At 40.9% G+C, this 23,603-nt stretch overlaps 1 protein-coding gene across 1 annotated transcript; it reads left to right on the plus strand.

Annotated features, from left to right (window-relative positions):
- The first annotated feature begins 9,663 nt into the window (after positions 1–9,663).
- LOC121378841 lies at positions 9,664–19,556 on the plus strand. Its single transcript, XM_041507181.1, has 8 exons — positions 9,664–9,928; positions 11,664–11,764; positions 12,927–13,032; positions 13,420–13,561; positions 14,429–14,540; positions 15,903–16,014; positions 16,429–16,567; positions 18,797–19,556. The coding sequence occupies exons 2-8, from the start codon at positions 11,665–11,667 to the stop codon at positions 19,118–19,120; spliced, it is 1,035 nt and encodes a 344-aa protein (XP_041363115.1). The 5' UTR covers positions 9,664–9,928; position 11,664; the 3' UTR covers positions 19,121–19,556.
- The last annotated feature ends 4,047 nt before the right edge of the window (positions 19,557–23,603 follow it).

Raw genomic sequence — 23,603 nt, forward strand, 5'->3', positions numbered from 1 at the left:
TCGTCAAGCGCTCATTCAGGAATGGAACAATATTCCACTGGCAGAAATCAACACTTTAATCAATTCTATGCGTCTGCGATGCACTGCAGTGGTCAATTCAAGAGGTGGTCATACCCGTTATTAAGTGGGTGTTTCTTTTTTTAACCCCTGCCACACTTGGTCAAAATTTCTCCCAATTTCTGTTAACCTATGGCCATGATTTTTGCACCAAACGATGCATCATGGAACACTCTTTAAACGCATATATAACAATTATTCCCCCGGTTTATATAAGTTCATGAGACTTGAAACTTTAATACTTTGACAGATACTAAACTATTGTTTTGATTCTATTTCTATACATATATAACTGCATTGAAGAAAATTCACTTACTCATCTCTTGGAAGCTGAAAATAATAACAACAACAATAATAATAATAACAACAACAGCAACAACAATATCAACAACAACAACAATAATAAGTTTTGTTTTCTTTAACGACACCACTAGATCACGTTGATTTATTAATCATCGGCTATTGGCTGTGTCAAACATTTGGTAATGTTGACACATAGTCTTAGAAAGGAAACCCGCTACATTTTTTTTCATTAGTAGCATGGGATCTTTTATATGTATCATCCCGCAGACAGACTAACACATACCATGGTCTTTAATATACCAGTGCAATTGCTAAAAGAGAAATAGCTCAATGTGCGCACCGACGGGGATCGATCCTAGACCGACCCCGTATCAGGCGAGCGCTTTACCAATAGGCTACGTCCAGCTCCTTAACAGAATAATATTAAGAATAGGGTACCGGCCTCAATATCCCATATCCCTCTCTCTCTCTCTCTCTCTCTCTCTCTCTCTCTCTCTCTCTCTCTGTGTGTCTCTCTGTCTCTCTCTGTCTCTCTGTCTCTCTCTTGTTCTGTTCTCTTTCTCTCCCTCCCACCTCTCTCTCTCTCTCTCTCTCTCTCTCTCTCTCTCTCTCTCTCTCTCTCTCTCTCTCTCTCTCTCTCTCTCTCTCTCTCTCTCTACCGGCCTCGGTGGCGTCGTGGCAGGCCATCGGTCTACAGGCTGGTAGGTACTGGGTTCGGATCCCAGTCGAGGCATGGGATTTTTAATCCAGATACCGACTCCAAACCCTGAGTGAGTGCTCCGCAAGGCTCAATGGGTAGGTGTAAACCACTTGCACCGACCAGTGATCCATAACTGGTTCAACAAAGGCCATGGTTTGTGCTATCCTGCCTGTGGGAAGCGCAAATAAAAGATCCCTTGCTGCCAATCAGAAGAGTAGCCCATGTAGTGGCGACAGCCGGTTTCCTCTCAAAATCTGTGTGGTCCTGAACCATATGTCTGACGCCATATAACCGTAAATAAAATGTGTTGAGTGCGTCGTTAAATAAAACACTTCTTTCTTTCTCTCTCTCTCGCTCTCTCTCTCTCTCTCTCTCTCTCTCTCTCTCTCTCTCTCTCTCTCTCTCTCTCTGTCTCAACACAAATGACTTGATAGTATAATAAACTATTTAACTAAATATATTTCAATTTGCCTCAATAGAACGAAATGGAGTTATAGTATTTTTCTTTTTTTTTAAATCCAAAGAAAAAAAAAACCTATTATTAAAGGGACACACTCTAGTTACGGCTAGTTGTTAACCATTACGGCGTTGTTTTTCGCTATTAAACCCATTTTTTCACAAATACAATTGCACTTTACTTACCGTTTATTATTTAGAATATACATTTCCATTCACCTGAAGTGTTTTTTGGTAATCCTGGTAATCCTGGTGTTTGTAATACCACAAAATACATTTTTCGTATTTCTTAAAAACGGACGCACGTTTGAGAAAAAACCGTTGAGCAGACAAGGTCTAATCTATTTTTAGAGGGGATATTTCCATTTCAATGTCACAGACGTTGGTATACCACGTGACCGTTATCATTTTGGTTCGGTTTGTTTTCTCGTGCACGGTTCGCGCAATCAACATTCGATTTGTTGTTGTTCATTTGTGAACATTTTCAGTAACAATAAAGTTGAGACAAGTAAGTGTCTCAATACAAAACGTTACAAACCCTTAAAACCAATAATTTTGTTAAGTCTTACGATATCTGGAGAGGGGATACAACCAGAACAGAACAGTTGGAACATGTCCAGGAGAGGTGAAAGAAACGCACCCCCAAGTCTGTGAAATTTGTCGTGACGTAGGCATTGTTGTTCTTCGAGCGACATCTACCGGTAACATCAAAATACTAACTTTCAAAATTATTTCAAGCAATTGGGACATGGGGATTCCCATGGTATTTATCGATATAAAACCTGCTTTTTCACTCCATTTGATAAAAACGTGATCTAAGTGTGTTACAGGTTTGTAGATTAACCAAATTATAATTTATTTTCACTGGATGGAACTAGGGTGTGCGGCTTTAAGCCTATTGGTATGCTACGTTCGAGCAAAAACGACCACTCACGATATCCAAGTGATAATTTTCTTTTCTTTGGGACTATGCAATTGGTCAGTTTTGTGATTTTAGATGGGAAAGTCTACTTAATTAAGGGTTTTTACAAAAATACTTACAGTAATAAAGCAAGACGGCTGATCGATTACCATTCAATTTCTTTATTGACTTTGAGCTGAAAGCTCATCAGTACAGAATAATGATATATACATACAGGTAAACAGTGGTGATGTACATACATTGATATAATTATATTATACGAGCTGTGGAGAGTGCATAAAAAACCTATTAAATACAGCTATTTCTCAAATTTGCAGCAAGATATAAATATTTACCTAAATTGCGCATTTGCTTAATATTATATACAGTGAGCAGCTGAATAAATTTAAAGACAGAAGGCTTTTTCCAATAATATGGCTTAATAAGTAAACTTCTTAAATTGTTATATAATGGACAAACCAATATAAAATGATATTCATCTTCAATTTCATCAGTACATTTAAAACATTTTCTTTCTGATTTATCAATATTGTGATATCTGCCAGTTTCAATGGCTAGACTATGGGCTGATAGGCGGTATTTAGTAATATGTTTTCTAAAATGTACAGGAAGGTATTTACTAAGGTAGTATTGCAAACCATATATGTTACCATCAATGAAATATCTATAATAAAAACATTTTGGAGAGCCATGGATCTGACCTCTAATTACCTGTTGTGCTTGATCTAGCAGTCTTTGCTTAATGACAGGTACGTGTTTAGAATCAATATGTTGATTTAGCCATAACTCTCCAAAACCTAACCTAGTCAGTTCATATTTGACATAATAAGCCCAATTTGTTTCATTCTGAACCTCTACACAATCATATAGATGTAAGTAACAATTTTTAATAATGCAATTATCAGTATTTAAAATGTTGTACCAATACTTTATCATACTGAATATTCTATTGACTCGTAATGGTACACGACCCAGTTCAGCATATATCAGGGAATTATTAGTGGATCGTTTTACACCTAGTAATCTTTTACACAAATCGAGGTGAAGCTTTTCTATTGTGTTCCCTTTGTGGAAACCCCAAACTTCAGAGGCATAACAGATAATAGTAGTGATATAACAGTCGAACAATGATATCAAAGTTTCAATATTTAAGTATAAAGATTTTGTATTGGAACACAATGCAAACGTTGCTTTTTTTCCTTGATCTGCTAGATGTTTTTCAGCAACTGTGAACTTATTATTGTAATGCAAAATGAAACCCAAATAGGGGAATTTATCAACTATTTCTAAAACTTTATGGTTATAAAACCACTTTTCCCCATTTTTAATTTTTCCAGCATTTCTAAAATTCATTACTTTTGACTTTTCTAAGTTAACTTCCATACCCCATTGGTTTGAATATTCATATAAGCAGTCCAACATTTGCTGTAAACAGACTCAGAAAATATCACCAAGTCATCTGCATACAACAATAAAGATAGAGTAATATCTTTACATTCATATGGTAAACAACCCTTTTCTACAAAGGTAACTTCTAAATATTTAATAAACAAGGAAAATAAAATAGGTGATAACACTTCGCCTTGCATTAAACCCAAATTGTTGGCAAAATAATCTGATATATAACCATTAATGTTTATACAACTACGCACATTGAGATACGGTGAATAAATAACAGTTAAAAGTTTTCCTTTGACACCAGCCTTAATGAGTTTATGAAGTAATTTTTGACGATCAATAGAGTCAAAAGCCTTTTTAAAATCAACAAATGCACAATGTAACCTCTTTTTCGAAGACAAAGTTTTTTGTACTAATAGCATGTAATGAGAATATGGCATCAACGGTTCCTCTTCTTGGCTGGAATCCGAATTGTGCATCAGAGATAATATCATTAGCCGAAGACCATGAAAGCAGTCTTTCATTTAAAATATGAGTAAATAATTTACCTAGGTTACTAAATAAACTAACAGCACGATAATTGTTAGGATCAGATATGTCACCTTTCTTAAGGATAGGGACAATTACAGCTGAAGACCATCCTTTAGGAAAATAACCAGTAGCTAAAATACAATTAAACATCTTACGTAATATAGGGAGAAAATAGCATTTGTATTCGATAAAATATTCGTTAATAAGAAAATCAGGACCATGTGCTTTAGATCGTTTCAATTTGCCTATAGCGTTTTCAATTTCCGTGATAGTGATATCTTTGTTCAGTTCTTCAAACACAGGTTGATCAATGTTGTCAAAAGAAAGAAAGAAAGAAATGTTTTATTTAACGACGCACTCAACACATTTTATTTACGGTTATATGGCGTCAGACATATGGTTAAGGACCACACAGATTTTGAGAGGAAACCCGCTGTCGCCACTACATGGGCTACTCTTCCGATTAGCAGCAAGGGATCTTTTATTTGCGCTTCCCACAGGCAGGATAGCACAAACCATGGCCTTTGTTGAACCAGTTATGGATCACTGGTCGGTGCAAGTGGTTTACACCTACCCATTGAGCCTTGTGGAGCACTCACTCAGGGTTTGGAGTCGGTAGTTGTCAAAAGAGTCAATGTTTATAACATCTGGGCCTTCTAATGTCACCACTAAAAACTAATGATTTAAAATGTTCATAAAAAGTATTCAAAGGTAAAAGGCTGTTATGATTTCTACGTTTAGAAAATTTAAGATAAAATTGCCTAGGATTATTTCGTTTTAGTTGATCCAACATACTTCCCTCAGTACTAATATATTTCCTGTGTCGTTTCCGTTCTAATAATTTATAAATCTTTTTCTTTTCTCGTAAACTTGTATGATTGTCGGTCGATTTTTCCTTGTTGAAACATTTTAGAGTATTTATATAATCATAGTAACATTTTTTAACATCATTATCAAACCAAGGCTTGTGATAGTGTCTTGCACGTGGTCCGACGGTATGCGGAATGGCCTTCGAAGTAAACAAAGTGTCACGTGACCGTGTCGCTCGATACTCTCTAAAAAACAGTGTCATAATTTTGTTCAGTTTATTAGTAAATGCTTCGACAGCATTGTCCATTGATACCTGTGACGTAATATTGTTATCAGTCAAACTTGCATTTAGATCGTCAATATTAACTTTAATTGCCTCTTTACACGCCAGTAAATGATCAGAGTTCCATCTGAATAGTTCACTTCGGTGACCGTCGACAGTGCTATTGGTGACCTCAATACGATTAGGTGCACGTGCTTTTGAAAGGTTGATGTCCAACTCAACAAATAGAGGGGCGTGGTCTGAAAACTCATTGAAATCGCATGTTATAAATTTTGTAAATACTGTGAATATATCTGGGGTGGACAACAAATAGTCAATAACACTCATACCCCTTGGACCGTTGTAAGTAAAGCCGCTGCTTTGGTTATTCTGGTGTCTGCCGTTGACAATATGCAAACCTGTTGATTTACATAAATGCACAAGCCTCGTTCCGCATTCGTTGTGACCGTTATCTGGGTTTACACGTGACTGAAGAGGAACATCACTGTTATAAACAAACACAGTGTTAGTTGCATTCGCTACGGTCGAGTGTAAAACGTCAGCGTCAATGAAATCATCCAGTTGTCTGGTTCGACTGTTAAAACCTCCTATAACGAACACATTTTCAAGAGGTAAGTATTTCGCTACTTGGTTTTCAAATTCGTAAAATATATCACAATCATACTGATTATAAAAAGACGAATATTGAAGAGGGAAATAAACGAATGCACAGAAAATATCTTTGTTGAATGTTATACTTTATATGTTATACTCGATTTTAAACCACAACAGAATCGAAATAAATTTCACTCAGTGTAATAAAAGGAACATACGTATCTCTAATTAGAATAATACAGCCACCTCCTTGCGTCGATTTCGATTTTAACCTGGGTATTACAAATGGTTTGAATCCATCAACTGTACAGCTATATTTGTTTTGAAACCAACATTCACACAAAAATATAACATCATAATTACAACAATAACTACGAAAACCTTGGTCTTTCCATTTGGTATTAAAACCACCATTTATGTTCCAAGAAATAACTTTTAGAGAATGTGCACTCTCCTGAAAACCCTATGCCGGATGCGATCCCAAAGGCCCAGTGTACAACGACCCATTGATGTACAACTTGTCTCTTATTAGCGCTGCTTTTTTCCCTGCTGCCTTTTTTTTTACGATTAGAGGGATGTCCGTGCGGTTAACACACAATACCCTGTGATCTTAATAAAAGAGGCACGTCTTTTTAGTGTGTCTAGACACAGTGTCTAGGGACCGTCTAAATATACACCTGCCAATCAAGAACCACAGGTACAGGCCACGGAAAGAAAAGACCAGTTAACTAAGAAAACACTCCGATTATGTGGGTTAATTTATGTACAAACCATAATACAGTTATTTAAACACTTTGATAATGGTGGTTTATTTTTTATTAAAAGTAATATATAATTGTTGCTGGCTTACTGGGATGACTATTATTACAGAATATTGCGATGCATTCGCAAAAATCAGGTATGTTTTGTTTCTTCAATTCGAAGACTAATTCCTGACGTGACACGTTAGGTATTATGTAACACCAGCTCGCCAGAAGGCGTATTCACTGGGATGGTACAAAATGGCTGCGCCCGTTATATATAATAGCCGTCACATTTAACCGTTTTATTAATTAACTATACGATTATACTTGTTGATATTAAGCAGTAATGTGCATTGTATATCGTTGAATATGCATACCAGGTCAAATGCCTTGATTGTCCCTTCCGGCTATTGGATGTCAAACATTTGGGTAATTTTGACATATAGACTAAGAGGAAACCCGCTACATTTTTCCATTGTCATGTCATGTCATAGGGTTTTACGTGCACATTCAGAACAAGCTGTTGTAGCGCACGCCTGTCGTGGGCACAAGAGCCGGCCTTGGCCGGCTCCTCCGTCCATGACAGGAAAGGGGGGGGGGGGAGAGGAGGGACCGCCTGCACTGACAGGTGCAAGAGAGCACCAGCAGCCCGATCAAATCGGTAGCAGGCGGGTGGGGATTTTTCCATTGGTAGCAAGGGATCTTTTATATGCACAATCCCATGCACAGACAAGATAGCACATACGACGGCCTTTGATATACCAGCCGTGGTGCACTGGCTGGAGCGAGAAATAGCACAATGGGTAACGATCCGAAACCAACCGCGCATCAAGCGAGTGCTTTACACCTTTACACGTCTCGCCCCTGTGCTATATTGGAAAGAAAGAAATGTTTTATTTAACGACGCACTCAGCACATTTTATTTACGGTTATATGGCGTCAGACATATGGTTAAGGACCACACAGATTTTGAGAGGAAACCCGCTGTCGCCACTTCATGGGCTACTCTTCCGATTAGCAGCAAGGGATCTTTTATTTGCGCTTCCCACAGGCAGGATAGCACAAACCATGGCCTTTGTTGAACCAGTTATGGATCACTGGTCGGTGCAAGTGGTTTACACCTACCCATTGAGCCTTGCAGAGCACTCACTCAGGGTTTGGAGTCGGTATCTGGATTAAAAATCCCATGCCTCGACTGGGATCCGAACCCAATACCTACCAGCCTGTAGACCGATGGCCTACCACGACGCCACCGAGGCCGGTGTGCTATATTGGTGTCATTAAATAAAACAAACTAACTTTTTAACATTTAATAATTCTGATCAAGAGTTCAGAAAAAACAAACCGCTACATTTTTCCATCTATAACAAGAGGTATTTTAAATGCACTTTCCCACAGACAGGACAGCACGTACCACGGCATTTGATATTCCAGTCGTGGGGGTACCGTTTGGGGCGGTGAAACAAAACCTAATCAGAGAATGGATCTACTGATGTGGTTCGATCCTAAGATCAACGCACCTCAGGCGAGCACTCTACCGACTGAACTACAAAGTAGATCCCGCTCCAATACAGAGCAAGATTATAAAGTTGACAGAGAAAGACGGCGGGGGGGATGGGGGGGGGGGTGTCAAATCCTTAAATTCTGGGGAAAACCCCCCAAACACTGGATATATTCTAGCAAAATGAGCTGGCCTGAAACCTGTTCGCCATGTACTCCCATTATTCTACCCACAATAGTAGATGTAATCTCGCTCGCTCTCTCGGTGAAAATAATCTTCCTTGAAAATGGGGGTTTTACCGGAATGTAATCGATTCTGACATGGTGACGTGTGCGCTTTCATTATGCAATGCGCAGCTATTCCTAACGTTTATGAAATTCCCATGCTTACATAATCTGTTTATTGAAAATTTATGATATATTTTTTGTTTTGTTTTTTTCGTTTGTTTTGTCTAGTTTTGCTTCTTGTTTTGGTGTGCGTGCGTGCGTGTGTGTATATTTATACGTCAGTCTAACACCACCCCCTACACAATACCCTGCACATTCGCCTGATCTGTGTAAAGATCTGTTTTGTTCTGTTCTGGTCTGTTTTGACCTCACTGATTTCAGTGTTTCGTGAGTTTATGCAATCATAACTTTGTGTGTTATTTATTTATTTATTTACTTATTTATTTTAAGTCTGTTTATTAATTTATGTATGTTTCTGTTTATTCATTTATTTGTGTATTTGTGTCTGTCTGTGTGTTTATTTGTTTATTGTTTAAGTATAATAATAGATGTCTTTCCAACATTATCACTCCCGCTTATTCATATATATATTGCTCCTTACACTTTTCATTAGACCCAGGCGCGTGCGCGGGGGGTCGACCCCCCCCCCCTCCCCTCCGCTCAAGGCAAAAACATTTTTCATATCCCGATTTTTTACATTCCTGTGAAAGCAGCTCGGCTAGCCAGCAGAAAACACCTCAGAATAGCCCTACAAAGGGTAAGTTTTTCAAAAAAATTTCCCGCCACGGGTTTCACGCCTGCGGGGCTCGTGGTGTCGGGCTTCGCCAGACACCTCGACCCCCCCCCCCCCCCCCCCCCCCCCCTGCAAAATTTCCTGCGCTCGCCCTTGAAACCATAGCGTTTAATATGTCAATTGTGGAGCGCTGGTTCAGCTTTACGATTATGTTATTGTTTTCAAGAACACCTGTTTCAGAAATACATTTCACAATGTATACACCACTTTTAACGATCCAGCTTTTCGGGAATTCAGCACCGCTATAAATGGCTACCTACTCTAGTTCTTGACACGACCCCTGTATGTCGTACACTGGGCGTCGAGTGTTTCAATTCCCGGGAAATCCCAGTTCGTGGAAATGGCGATGTTGAATCATAGACAGGCTTGAAACACGTCAGCTTGAAGGTTTTCTTTTACACGTGACCAGTGACTTGAGGAGTATTTTTATTCCAGGGAAACACTTCACATCAGCTAAAGTAGTCGAGAAAACGGGGAAGTACATTATTGCGTTTTATTCAGGGAAATACGCTGTCGGTTTCCGGGGAATAACGAAGCCACACGAAGTCATGTGTGCATGAACTGAACACAGGTTTCACCCCAGTCTGTTTTTGCATTTTGTACTGGTCAGGTAAGTATTGTAACTTCGTTTTGTTTTATTTTATATAGTTTCGATATTCCAGTTTTGACGTTCGTTAAAATTCTGTGAAAGTGGTTAAGATAGATACTAACCTTGATGGTCAGGGTGGGGTGGGCTATGGTGTGTGGGGAGGGTGGGGGTTGTGGTGCTGACTGACGGGGATGTATGGGGGTATGCATCCTCCACCGACAACTGTAAGCATACGAGACGGAGTGTGTGTGTGTGTGTGGGGGGGGGGGGGCGCAACTGCTCCCAAGTGCTGAAGAAAAACCTCAATTTCGGGCTAAAATGATATTGATATTCGTGGAAAATGTGCTACCCTGAGACTTTTTACCATGTATTTCCATCATTCTACCCTAACAATTAGTTGTAATCCGTGGGAAATTGCGTAGTTTCGTTTGTAACACTATATAGCTGTTTGGTAGTAATGCTATTATGAATAAATGTTATCCGGATTCGAGCATTTCTGTTTAATTCGGGCAAAAGACAACCTTTTTTTTACTCTGTGAGAGAGAGAGAGAGAGAGAGAGAGAGAGAGAGAGAGAGAGAGAGAGAGAGAGAGAGAGAGAGAGAGAGAGACACACACACACACACACACACACGGGTGGGAGAGAGATAGAGAAAGAAAGAAGTGTTTTATTTAACGACGCACTCAACACATTTTATTTACGGTTATATGGCGTCAGACATATGGTTAAGGACCACACAGATTTTTTTTAGAGGAAACCCGCTGTCGCCACATAGGCTACTCTTTTTTACGACAGGCAGCAAGGAATCTTTTATTTGCGCTTCCCACAGGCAGGATAGCACAAACCATGGCCTTTGTTGAACCAGCTATGGATAACTGGTCGGTGCAAGTGGTTTACACCTACCCATTGAGCCTTGCGGAGCACTCACTCAGGGTTTGGAGTCGGTATTTGGATTAAAAATTCCATGCCTCGACTGGGATCCGAACCCAGTACCTACCAGCCTGTAGACCGATGGCCTGCCACGACGCCACCGAGGCCGGTAGATACAGAGAGAGAGACAGTGTGTGTGTGTGTGTGTGTGTGTGAGAGAGAGAGAGAGAGAGAGAGAGAGAGAGAGAGAGAGAGAGAGAGAGAGAGAGAGAGAGAACGTGAAAAGTAAAAAAGAAAACAGGTTTTGTAATTCGGACATAATTGTTTTCAGTAGCTTTGAGGTGTCCAATCAGATATGCATGCATACATTTGTATTGCAACTTAACTGGATTTCCATGTTTATGTCCAGTTAAGATTAAAGCACGTTGTCCTGGGTACACATTTCATCTATCTGGGTTAAAGATGAATAGCTAGTGTTATTAATGAGAGAAAAGTTATCGTAGTCATACGGGTACGGGCTCCCATTTTGTTTTTGACCGAATTTAACAAAAATGACCGAATTTGGGAGGGGGGGGGGGGGGGGGGGAGAGATTTTAATGTGAAATGTTTTTAAAACATCTACGTTCTTAGCTTCCCTGTATTTATTTTATAGTTTTGTTTAGAAGTGAAAGAAGCATTTTTGTAAGAAACTGAAGCAAAGCAATATTATGTCATAAATTATTAAATAATAATGTTGGCGTGTTTTTTTTGGTGTTTTTTTGTAGTTGTTGTTGTTGATTTGTTGTTTTTTTGTGGGTTTTTTTGTGTTGGGTTTTTTTTTTTGGGGGGGGGGGGGGGGGGGGGGGGGTGTCAGGTAACCTGTTAAACTTTTGTTCTGATATTTATAGAATGCAGGTTCGGGATTCCAGGGGACAGTTTGTTGCCAAGGGCGACATCCTGACTTTCAACAATCCAGATAACCCAAGAAAACTGTGGGCAATTTATGTAGGTTAGTATACTTTTTAATGATGCAAGTTCCCTTTTCAACATTAAACCCTAGGACCGTACCCTGATCAAAATCATTAACCCAGATACCGACTCCAAACCCTGAGTGAGCGCTCTGCATGGCTCAATGGCTAGGTGTAAACCACATGCACCGACCACTGATCCATAACTGGTTCAACAAAGGCCATGGTTTGTGCTATCCTGCCTGTGGGAAGCGCAAATAAAAGATACCTTGCTGCTAATCGGAAAGAGTAGCCCATGAAGTGGCGACAGCGGGTTTCCTCTCAAAATCTGTGTGGTCCTTAACCATGTCTAACGCCATATAACCGTAAATAAAATGTGTTGAGTGCGTCGTTAAATAAACCATTTCTTTCTCTCTCTTTTTTTGATCAAAATCATTGAAGTAGGGGGCACTACTTTTTATAAACAAATGAAACACTATACGAATGAAACCCTGAGATGCGTATGCTATTTACTAGAGTTAAAAAAAAGTGAGATTCTTAGGGGGCAGCTGCCTCCCCTGCCCCTCGGAGGGTACGGCCCTGAACCCTCACCCTAGACAAACCCTAACACATGTCCCTGTATTTGCATATTATAATGTATAGGCATTACCACAATCACAGTACAATAAAACAAAAACTAGCCACGCCACTAAGTATAAATGATAAAAATGTATTGCACTCACTAGCCACACCACAAACTATAAATGATAAAAATGTATTGCACTCACTAGCCACACCACAAACTATAAATGATAAAAATGTATTGCACTCACTAGCCACACCACAAACTATAAATGATAAAAATGTATTACACTCACTAGCCACACCAAAAACTATAAATGATAAAAATGTTGTTTTGTTTGTGTGGATTTTCTTTCTCATTTTTTGCCCCTTCTTTTTATTATTTGGTTTGTGCTTTTGTGTGTATGTGTATGTGTGTGTGTTTGTGTGTGTGTGTGTGTGCGTGCTTGTGTGTGCACGTGATTGTGTGTGTATTGAAATGTGACTATCTTTTTCTAATTATTAATTACGTCATTTATAAAATAGATTGCCAAAACCAGGGGGAAATTCCAAGAAATACATTTTGAGGTTTCTAATTGTAATAATGCTGAAATGACTTTCATGATATGATGCACTGATGTAGTCTGTGTATGTTTTCTACAGGAAATCGAGGCGTGGTGCTAGTGGGGCCCTCTGGTGTACGGGAAACGAAACTCGACGACGTTGGGGGAGAGATTGTCAAAGACAATATTCTGGACGAGATAAAAGAGTATGTAATCTGTAGTATCTACAATATATACGTGTACTTGGTTACAAGCCGTAAGTAATTTGTAGAATGTACCGTGTTGTACGATGGATGGTATCTAACCAACAAGAGTTTAATATTCTATATCTTACATATCTTCAAAATCAAATTTTTAAACTACACGCATCATAGAGCAATCAGTTTCATTAGTGTTCATTTCAGTGGCCATTGTGGCTGTGCCTGTGGCTCCCAAGTCTTCATCGTGTAGCAGTCCATAAGATGTCCTTAATCGTTCTCCAAAACGTGTGATTTCACTGTGTGACGACAATAATATAACACGGCGTTCTCTCTAACCAATGTTAAGAAATGTTATTATTATTACCATGATTTGTTTGCGTTTTGTTGTGCCAGACCACGACGAGCGCACGAAATTATTGAGAGAGCTCACAGTCAACTTGGACAAACGCCGCCAGAGTCGCAGTCAGATGACGGAGGGCACGGGTTTGTAATCTGGTGTAGATATGGCAACGAACCCGCAGACACCAGCCACCCAGTAAGTGTACATGTTTTTATTTAGATGATAGCAGTTTAATTCAGACAATGACAGTTTAATTCAGACAATGACAGTTTAGTTTAGACAATAACAGTTTAGCTTAAAGGGACATTCCTGAGTTTTCTGCATTGTAAGATGTTTCTGACTAATAAAATATTTCTACGATTAAACTTACATATTAAATATATATTCTTGTTTAAAATACCAGTGTCCGTATATTCAATGTGTTTCTGGTCGTCTTAATATTTGTAAGAAGTCCAAACTGGATTTTGTCTTGAAGTAAAAATCTTTTTAGGAAATAAAATGAAATTTAACCTAGTGCATATATCAGAACGATCAGAAACACGATTAATATACAGCCACTAATGCAGAAAAATATATTTGATATGTAATTACAGTCGTCAAAAAGTCTGTTAGTCGATAAAATCTTTAAAATTGCAGCAAACTCAGGAATGTCCCTTTAATAGACAATGACAGTTTAGTTTAGACAATCACAGTTAAAACAATGACAGTTTTGTTCAGACAATGACAGTTTAGTACAGGCATTGGCAGTCTAGTTCCAATAACAAAAGATCAGTTCAGAACTTCAGAAAATAAGACATCATCAGTTTACCGTATCAGTTGAAATAAAATCAGTTCAGTTTAGACTATAATAGGAATATTAATTTATTATAAATTAATACTAGATTACATGTTATATCCCTTTAGTATTCCAGACATTAGTATTATCATTATTGTTAGTAATAATCGTATTCCTATAGTGACTATGAAAGTAATGTCATTATTGTTATTACTACACGTGGTTTTCGTGTTTCCTAACTTAAAGTATAAAGTATTTCAATGCTGCCAACTCTTGTTCTCTACCAGCCTCGTGCCGACATGCCGCCTGTTGATGTCGACTCGAGTGGCGCGGTGTTGCAGTTGGCTGATGCCGTGCGGTTTGACTGTGGACAGTTCTCTCACTGGGCTGTGTATGTAGGTGAGTAGATAACCATGTATGTAGGTGAGTAGATAACCGTGTATGTAGGTGAGTAGATGACCGTGTATATAGGTGAGTAGATAATTGTAATGTAGGTGAGTAGATATTCGTGTATGCAGATGAGTAGATAACTGTGTATGTAGGTGAGTATATAACGATGTATGTAGGTGAGTAGATGACCATGTATGTAGGTGATTAGATAACCGTGTATGTAGATGAGTAGATAACCGTGTATGTAGGTGAGTAGATGACCGTGTATATAGGTTAGTAGATAATTGTATGTAGGTGAGTAGATAATCGTGTATGTAGATGAGTAGATGACCATGTATGTAGGTGAGTAGATAACCGTGTATTATGTGAGTATACGACCGTGTATGTAGGTGCGTAGATGACCGTGTATTATGTGAGTATACGACCGTGTATGTAGGTGCGTAGATGACTGTGTATGTGAGTAGACTTGTATATTAGTGAGAAGATAACCATGCATTTGAGTAGATGACCGTGTGTGTAGATGATCGGGTATGTATGTGATCATGATCAGATGACCGTGTCTGTAGGTGAGTAGATGACCGTGCGTGTAGGTGAGTAGATGGAGTGTATGTGAGTATATGGCCGTGTGTCTAGGTTAGTAGATAACCGTGTGTGTAGGTGAGAAGATGACCATGTGTGTAGGTTAGTAGATGACCGTGTGTGTAGGTGAGTAGATGACCATGTGTAGGTGAGTAGATAGCAAAGTGTATGTCAGTATATGACCGTGTACAGATGAGTAGATGACCGTGTATGTAGGTGAGTAGATGGCGGAGTGTATGTGAGTATATGACCGTGTGCAGTTGAGTGGATGACCGTGTATGTAGGTGAGTAGATGACCGTGTATGTAGGTGAGTAGATGATCATGTATGTAGGCGAGTAGATGGCCGTGTGTAGGTGAGTGGACGATCGAGTATGTAGGTGAGTAGATGGCGGTGTGTATGTGAGTAGATGATCGTGTATGTAGGTGAGTAGATGATCTTGTATGTAGGTGAGTAGATGACCGTGGATGTAGGTCATTAGATGATCGTGTATGTAGGTGAGTAGATGACCTTGTATGTATGTGAGTAGATGACCGTAGGTGAAGGTGAGTAGATGATCGCGTGTAGGTGAGGTAGAAGATGAACGTGTATGTTGGTGGACTGTCAGGTATGTGCGCAACAGAGCGTGCTTGAACGTCAACTAGACATAATTATACTGATAACATTGTATAACCTGTACACGTGGACTGTGGACACCCTGCCATCAACATGACACGAACACGACAGATAGATGGGACTGTTTTCAGAAAATGTGCTGAGGTGTTGCTAGTAAAACATTGCTGCTTTCTTTCAGGAAATGGTGACGTCATCCACAAGACGGCGCAAGGTGTGTTGAAGCAACCCCTCCGTGAAGTGGCGGGAGAAAACCCCTTCCTGAAGGACAACTCGATGGATGACGTCCAGAGGTCTGTAGATGACACTAGTGTAACAAATATAGCCTATCTTATCATCCGTATTACCCAGTGTTTTCATTAAAAGACAACTCGATGTTTGATATCAAGACATTTGTTCAAACCATTGACCCATATATACAATATAACATATATTCGTAATATCCACTGTGTCCTGATTTGGAGGACAACGCGATATTTGACATGAACAGGTTTAGATTTAGCTTAATTACTAGTCTTGCAAAACTATATAATTGTTAGCAATGCAGCACATACAATATCAATAAGAAAAATAATATACGAACAAAATACTATCCATTACTACAGTGTTGTAGTAAAATGAACATGCTTTTAATTCTATATTCTATCTTTTACCAATAATAGTTAGTGTTGTTTTAAAATACTGATATTTGCGATGTTTTATTTCAGGCCATTCATGACGCAGGGGATTCTGGACATGGCGCGGACTCGACTGGGCGACAAGTCTTACAACTGGTTCAACAACAACTGCGAGATTTTCGTCAACCAGGTCAGGTGCGGCAATGGTAAAAGTAGACAGATTTCTGAGGTGAGCATTATGCGTCAATATTACCTTCAAGAAATTACGCAACATTTTCTATTTGGCTTTAATCCTACGAGAATATTTAACAATTCAGTATCACCAAAACCAACCATCTCTCCCACCCACCCCAAACCTTTTCCTGTTCTGGACAGAGCAGCCAGCGAAAGTCACCACAACCAACCATCTCTCCCACCCACCCCAAACCTTTTCCTGTTCTGGACAGAGCAGCCGGCGAAAGTCACCACAACCAACCATCTCTCCCACCCACCCCAAACCTTTTTCCTGTTCTGGACAGAGCAGCCGGCGAAAGTCACCACAACCAACCATCTCTCCCACCCACCCCAAACCTTTTCCTGTTCTGGACAGAGCAGCCAGCGAAAGTCACCACAACCAACCATCTCTCCCACCCACCCCAAACCTTTTCCTGTTCTGGACAGAGCAGCCGGCGAAAGTCACCACAACCAACCATCTCTCCCACCCACCCCAAACCTTTTTCCTATTCTGGACAGAGCAGCCGGCGAAAGTCACCACAACCAACCATCTCTCCCACCCACCCCAAACCTTTTCCTGTTCTGGACAGAGCAGCCGGCGAAAGTCACCACAACCAACCATCTCTCCCACCCACCCCAAACCTTTTCCTGTTCTGGACAGAGCAGCCGGCGAAAGTCACCACAACCAACCATCTCTCCCACCCACCCCAAACCTTTTCCTGTCCTGGACAGAGCAGCCGGCGAAAGTCACCACAACCAACCATCTCTCCCATCCACCCCAAACCTTTTCCTGTCCTGGACAGAGCAGCCGGCGAAAGTCACCACAACCAACCATCTCTCCCACCCACCCCAAACCTTTTTCCTGTCCTGGACAGAGCAGCCGGCGAAAGTCACCACAACCAACCATCTCTCCCACCCACCCCAAACCTTTTTTCTGTCCTGGACAGAGCAGCCGGCGAAAGTCACCACAACCAACCATCTCTCCCACCCACCCCAAACCTTTTTCCTGTCCTGGACAGAGCAGCCGGCGAAAGTCACCACAACCAACCATCTCTCCCACCCACCCCAAACCTTTTCCTGTTCTGGACAGAGCAGCCGGCGAAAGTCACCACAACCAACCATCTCTCCCACCCACCCCAAACCTTTTCCTGTTCTGGACAGAGCAGCCGGCGAAAGTCACCACAACCAACCATCTCTCCCACCCACCCCAAACCTTTTCCTGTTCTGGACAGAGCAGCCGGCGAAAGCCACCACAACCAACCATCTCTCCCACCCACCCCAAACCTTTTTCCTATCCTGGACAGAGCAGCTGGTGAAAGTAGACACATGCGCCCATGACAGGCGTGTGCTACAACTTTTTGTTCTGAATGTGCACGTTAAAACCTATGACCTGACCTGACCTGACCTGACTTGAGGTAAGCATTTTGCAGAATGAAGGAAGGGAAGGAAGGAAGTGTTTTATTTAACGACGCACTCAACACATTTTATTTTACGGTTATATGGCGTCGGACATATGGTTAAGGACCACACAGATATTGAGGAAGGAAACCCGCTGTCGCCACTTCATGAGCTACTCTTTTTGATTAGCAGCAAGGGATCTTTTATATGCACTACCCCGTAGACAGGATAGCACATACCACGGCCTTTGATGTACCAGTCGCTGGAGCGAGAAATATCCCAATGGGCCCACTGACGTGGATCGATCCCAAACCGACCGCGCAGTATGAAGTGTGAAAACCCCCCACAATACTGGTAGAAAACTTTTATACGAATATGCGCAAACTGTAAATATATATCTTCCTATTAATCTCCCCACGTTAAGTCCTATTGTTCATTAAAGGAATCAATATGCTTCCCTTATACCTCAAATGCGAAGTTACACGGAAGTTGACGAAGCAAATGGCTGGAACATATATTACGTCAAAATATATACATCTAATTTTACACACACAAACACATACATACACAAGCACACTCACGCCACACATACAACACACAACAAAAACACTCGCACAAACACACAGAGACAAAATACAAACAAACACAAACACACACACACACACACACGAGCATTAAAACACACACCCTCTCACTAACACACACATACAAAATAAAATACAATAAATTGGTGTATACGTATAATTATGATTATGTTATTGTTGTAATTAATTATTTCATTTTCATATTTTCACATATTAACTGTTTTAATTCAATTCAGTTCAATTCAATATTCTTCTTTTTTCAGTACCTGGAGAGTCACAACGTGGGTAGTTTTGAGTTCAGTGAGGGCGGTCCCCAGGGCGGGGTGCACACCGTGCACGTCGTGTCAGGTGGGGGGTCACATTCGTCGTCACACACCATGTCATCGTCGTCGTCATCGTCGTCTGGCGGCGGTCACGTGCACACGTATGTCACTGGGAACGGAGTGGCCACCGCCGTCACGTCGGGTCCAGGGGGCGTGTTCACGAGCGTTTCACCACCTGGCACTGTCACTCACGGGCTGCCCCCGCCCCCTCCAAACATGGAACAAGACCTGTACTGTGTCGGCTGTCATGGCGGAAAGCTGTGATCACGTTACATACCTTCGGTTTCGGTTTCTCGCGTGTGACGTTGGGCTTAGTGCAAAACATTGTGTAAAAGATGTGATTTCTTTTCCTGATTATTTGACATTTTCCGATTTCAAAATTTCGTTGATAAATATATCCAGCTTGAAACCACAGAACCGTTTTATGCCTCTACCTTTGTCAGCTAGACTACCATAGGCATATGCCTAATTTACCTGATTTATATTTGTTTATAGTTTTACTGTGAGGTATCGTACATTATAATGATGAAAAGCTCTAGTACTATTGTCACACTAATTACATCCATCTGATAACTTTCAAATCGTGATACGATCACTGAGTTTGCTTCGTTAAAACATGCTTATAGTAATGTCTTAAAAGGCGATTTCACGTATTAAATAACAATAATTTATTGTCAATAAATGGGTGATTTCCGCTCAACATTTCGTTGTTGATCAGTGAGAGAGGTTCACAACTATTCTAAAATGTTAACAGAGTACTGAAATCGCAATAAAAGAAAGGAATGTTTGTTTAACGCCACTTCAACCTAATTTAAACTACGGCTAGTTGGTGAGACACTTCAACCTAATTTAAACTACGGTAAACTACGGCTAGTTGGTGAGACACTTCAACCTAATTTAAACTACGGCTAGTTGGTGAGATACTTCAACCTAATTTAAACTACAGCTAGTTGGTGTGTGTCAGACAAATAGATACGCAACAAATCATATTTTATATGCACTTGCCCATAGGTAGCACAACACATGCCACGACAGTTGGTATAATAGTTGTGGAGCACGGGTTGTGACGAGGGGAGGGGGCGATCCATCTTTCGACTCCTTGCATTTCGAGCAAGTTCTCTACCAATGACCTCTACACCCCACCCCTAGTATCGTTTGAATTGGGGGTGGGGACACATATTCTAATTTATATTTATCGTTCGGTTCATTTTATACAGTATGTAACGCCATCGCGTTGAAAGGCATTTATATAGGCCTACCGCCTGTTTGGCAATCCACGTTTCAATTTATTTTCATGCTTATATCCAATTAAGGTTCAAGCACACTGTCCTGGGCACACCTCGGGCTGTTTGTCCAGGACAGTGGATTAGTTATTAGTTGGTTAGTAGTTAGTGAGAGAGAAGAGGGTGTACCTACCCACTGAGCCCTTAAGAACTCGCTCTGGGTTGGAGCCGGTACCGGGCTGCGAACCCTGTACCTGCCAGCCTGTAGTCCGATGGCTTAACCACTGTGCCACCAAGGCCGGTTGCAATCCACATCATTTACTCAATAAGGGGACGTACGTAGCCCAGCAAAGTACTCTGTTGATGCTCGGTCGGTCTAGGATCGATCCCCGTCGATGGGCCAATTGGGCTATTTCTCGTTCCAGCCAGTGCACTACGACTGACATATCAAAGGCCGTGGTATGTGCTATTCTGTCTGTGGGATGGTGCATATAAAAGATCCCTTGCTACTAATGTAGCGGGTTTCCTCTCTAAGACTATATTCCAAAATTACCAAATGTTTGACATCCAATAGCCGATGATTAATATCTCAATATGCTCTAGTGGTGGCTTTAGAAAAACTTACTTTTTACTGAGTAAATACTCTTCTTTTTTTTTTAAATATGTCTGATTATCTAACCTTCATAACTGTAGGGCTTGAGCCCTGTTTTCTATGCGTCCAAGGAATCGTCATTTTGATCGGGACTTTAGTATGAGATTTTTAACTTTGAACATTTTCTTTGATGAACCATATATTTGGCTTATATGAAATCTACTGAGTTTGTTTTCATGCGTAAAGAATAGATAATTAAAGGGAAAATGAGAGAAAATCTTAGTACCTATCATGCTGAATGCGACAACAATACCAAGCTATATTCTCGTTAGTAGTCTAAAACCAGAATCCGTGTTTGGGTCTTATGTTATTTATTGATTCTATGTAGCTCTCTTAATTACAGAGAAATAAGTAATTACTATTTCTTTCTTCAACTTATTTTCGTGCTTATATCCAATTAAGGTTCAAGCACGCTGCCCTGGGCAAACATCTCGGCTATCTGGGCTGTCTGTCCAGGCCCGAGAGAGGGTTAGTTGTTAGTTGGTTATTAGAGAGAAGAGGGTGTAATGGCCTTACACCTACCCACTGAGCCCCTTAAGAACTCGCTCTGGATTGGAGCTGGTATCGGGCTACGAACCTTGTACCTACCAGCCTGTAGTCTGATGGTTTAACCACTCTGCCACCGAGACTGGTAATTACTATTATTGGCAGTCATTTTCATTTCATTTCAACTTATTTTCGTGCTTATATCCAATTAACGTTCAAGCACGCTATCCTGGGCACACACGTCAGCTATCTGGGACAGTGAATTAGTTGTTAGTTGGTTAGTGGTTAGTGAGAGAGAAGAGGGTGTAATGGCCTTGCACCTACCCATTGAGCCCTTAAGAACTCGCGCTGGGTTGAGCCGGTACCGAGCTGCGAACCCTGTACCATTCAGCCTGTAGTCCGATGGCTTAACCACTGCGCCACCGAGTCATAGACAGTGTTTTTACAAGGGAAGTAACTTTGACGAGCTTAACTACCAACCAAGTCAAAGCATCGATAAACGCTTTCCACTCTCACTTAAAGAGAAAAGTTAGTTTGTTTTGTTTAAAGACACCACTAGAGCACATTGGTTTATTAATCATCGACTATTGATGTCAAACATTTGATATTTTTTGACATACTAGGGTTGGATGAAACGTTTTGAGCCTAACTATGCTGCACTTTTGGAATGATTTTCTTTACTAGTTATTATTCAAGGCAGTCCCCTTGACGGTCCACACATTTCTGCCAGCGGTGCTGCAGCGCCTGGATCCCTGCTTTGTAAAAGGTTTCCTCTTGTTCATCAAAACAATCTTGAACGGCGGTTCTGACCTCATCATCAGCATAAAAATGCTTGCCAGCTAAGTGTTTCTTCATGTTTGGGAAGAGATGGAAGTCCGAGGCTGCCAGATCAAGGGAGTATGGCGGATGCTGAATGAGGCCGAAACCACAGTTATGGACATTTCATTTCAACTTATTTTCGTGCTTATATCCAATTATGGTTCAAGCACGCTGTCCTGGGCACACACACCTCAGCTGTCTGGGCTGTCTCTCCAGGACAGTGGGTTAGTTGTTAGTGATTAGTGAAAGAGAAGAGGGTGTAGTGGCCTTACACCTACCCACTGAGCCCTTAAGAACTCGCTCTGGGTTGGAGCCGGTACCGGGCTGTACCTACCAGCCTGTAGCCCGATGGCTTAACCACTGCGTCACCGAGGCCGGTAGTTATGGACAGTACCCATTGCATTGACGGACCTGTGAGAAGGGGAGTTGTCCTGGTAGAACAAGACACCTTTTGTCAACTTCCCCGGTCGTTTCTTCTTGATAGCTTCACGCAGATGCCTTGGCAAGTTGGCATAGTACTTCCTATTGATGGTCTGACTCTTTGGAAGGTAGTCCACAAACACAACACCCTTGGCATCTAAAAAAACTGAGGCCATCACTTTTCCAGAAGATGAAACGACCTTTGCCTTCTTTGGAGGAGGTGACCCCGGGTGTTTCCACTGCATGGACTGTTTCTTGGTCTCCGGCTCGTTGTGATGGACCCAACACTAATCCTCAGTCAAACGACGTTCAATGAAATCAGCCGGATCTGCTTCAAAAATACTTATTGTTGAGGGTAAATCCCATTAAAGTTAAAGTTTGCTCTGTTTAGTGACACCACTACAGCATATTGAATATTTAATCATCGACCAGTAAATGTCAAACATTCGTTAATTCGCCTCAATGGTGTAGTGGTTAAGCCGCCGGACGTATGTCTGGCAGATACTCCGTGACCCATCTGAAGCAATGGATGATTTTTTTTTTCATTCCAGTACTGGCTTTAACCCAAAGTGAGTACTCCGCTAGACTTAATAAAGTTAAAGTTTGTTTTGTTTAACTACACCACTAGAGCACATTGGTTTATTAATCATCGGCTATTGGATATCAAACATTTGGTATTTTGGACATATAGTCTTAGAGAGAAAACCTGCTGCATTTTTTTCTCTATAATATACCACGGCCTTTGATATAACCAGTCGTGATGCACTGGCTAGAAGAAAAAAATAGACCAATGGGTCCACCGACGAGGATCGACCCTAGACAGACCGCGCATCAAGAGAACGTTTTACCACTGGGCTACGTCCCATCCCTCCGCTAGGTTCAATATGCCACATACATATGGGTGTGTCTCTTGAGTATACGACCCCAATGGGGAATATTACCCGGCATGCACTGCAGCTTCCGTGTATCTTGGGCTCGGGTGATGGCATCAGACTAGAGTTATCCACCCATTTGGTTGCCCAAAATACGGATACGAATGCGAGAAAATATAGTTGTCTTGTTATGTTATGTGGGTAGCTGCTTTGTATGCTGAATTGTTACACTGGGTTCGACAGGGAAGAGGATGCAGTTAGTGAATATGTGCACT

This window comes from Gigantopelta aegis, chromosome 8 (genome assembly GCF_016097555.1).
Source record: "Gigantopelta aegis isolate Gae_Host chromosome 8, Gae_host_genome, whole genome shotgun sequence".
NCBI classification, from domain to species: domain Eukaryota; kingdom Metazoa; phylum Mollusca; class Gastropoda; order Neomphalida; family Peltospiridae; genus Gigantopelta; species Gigantopelta aegis.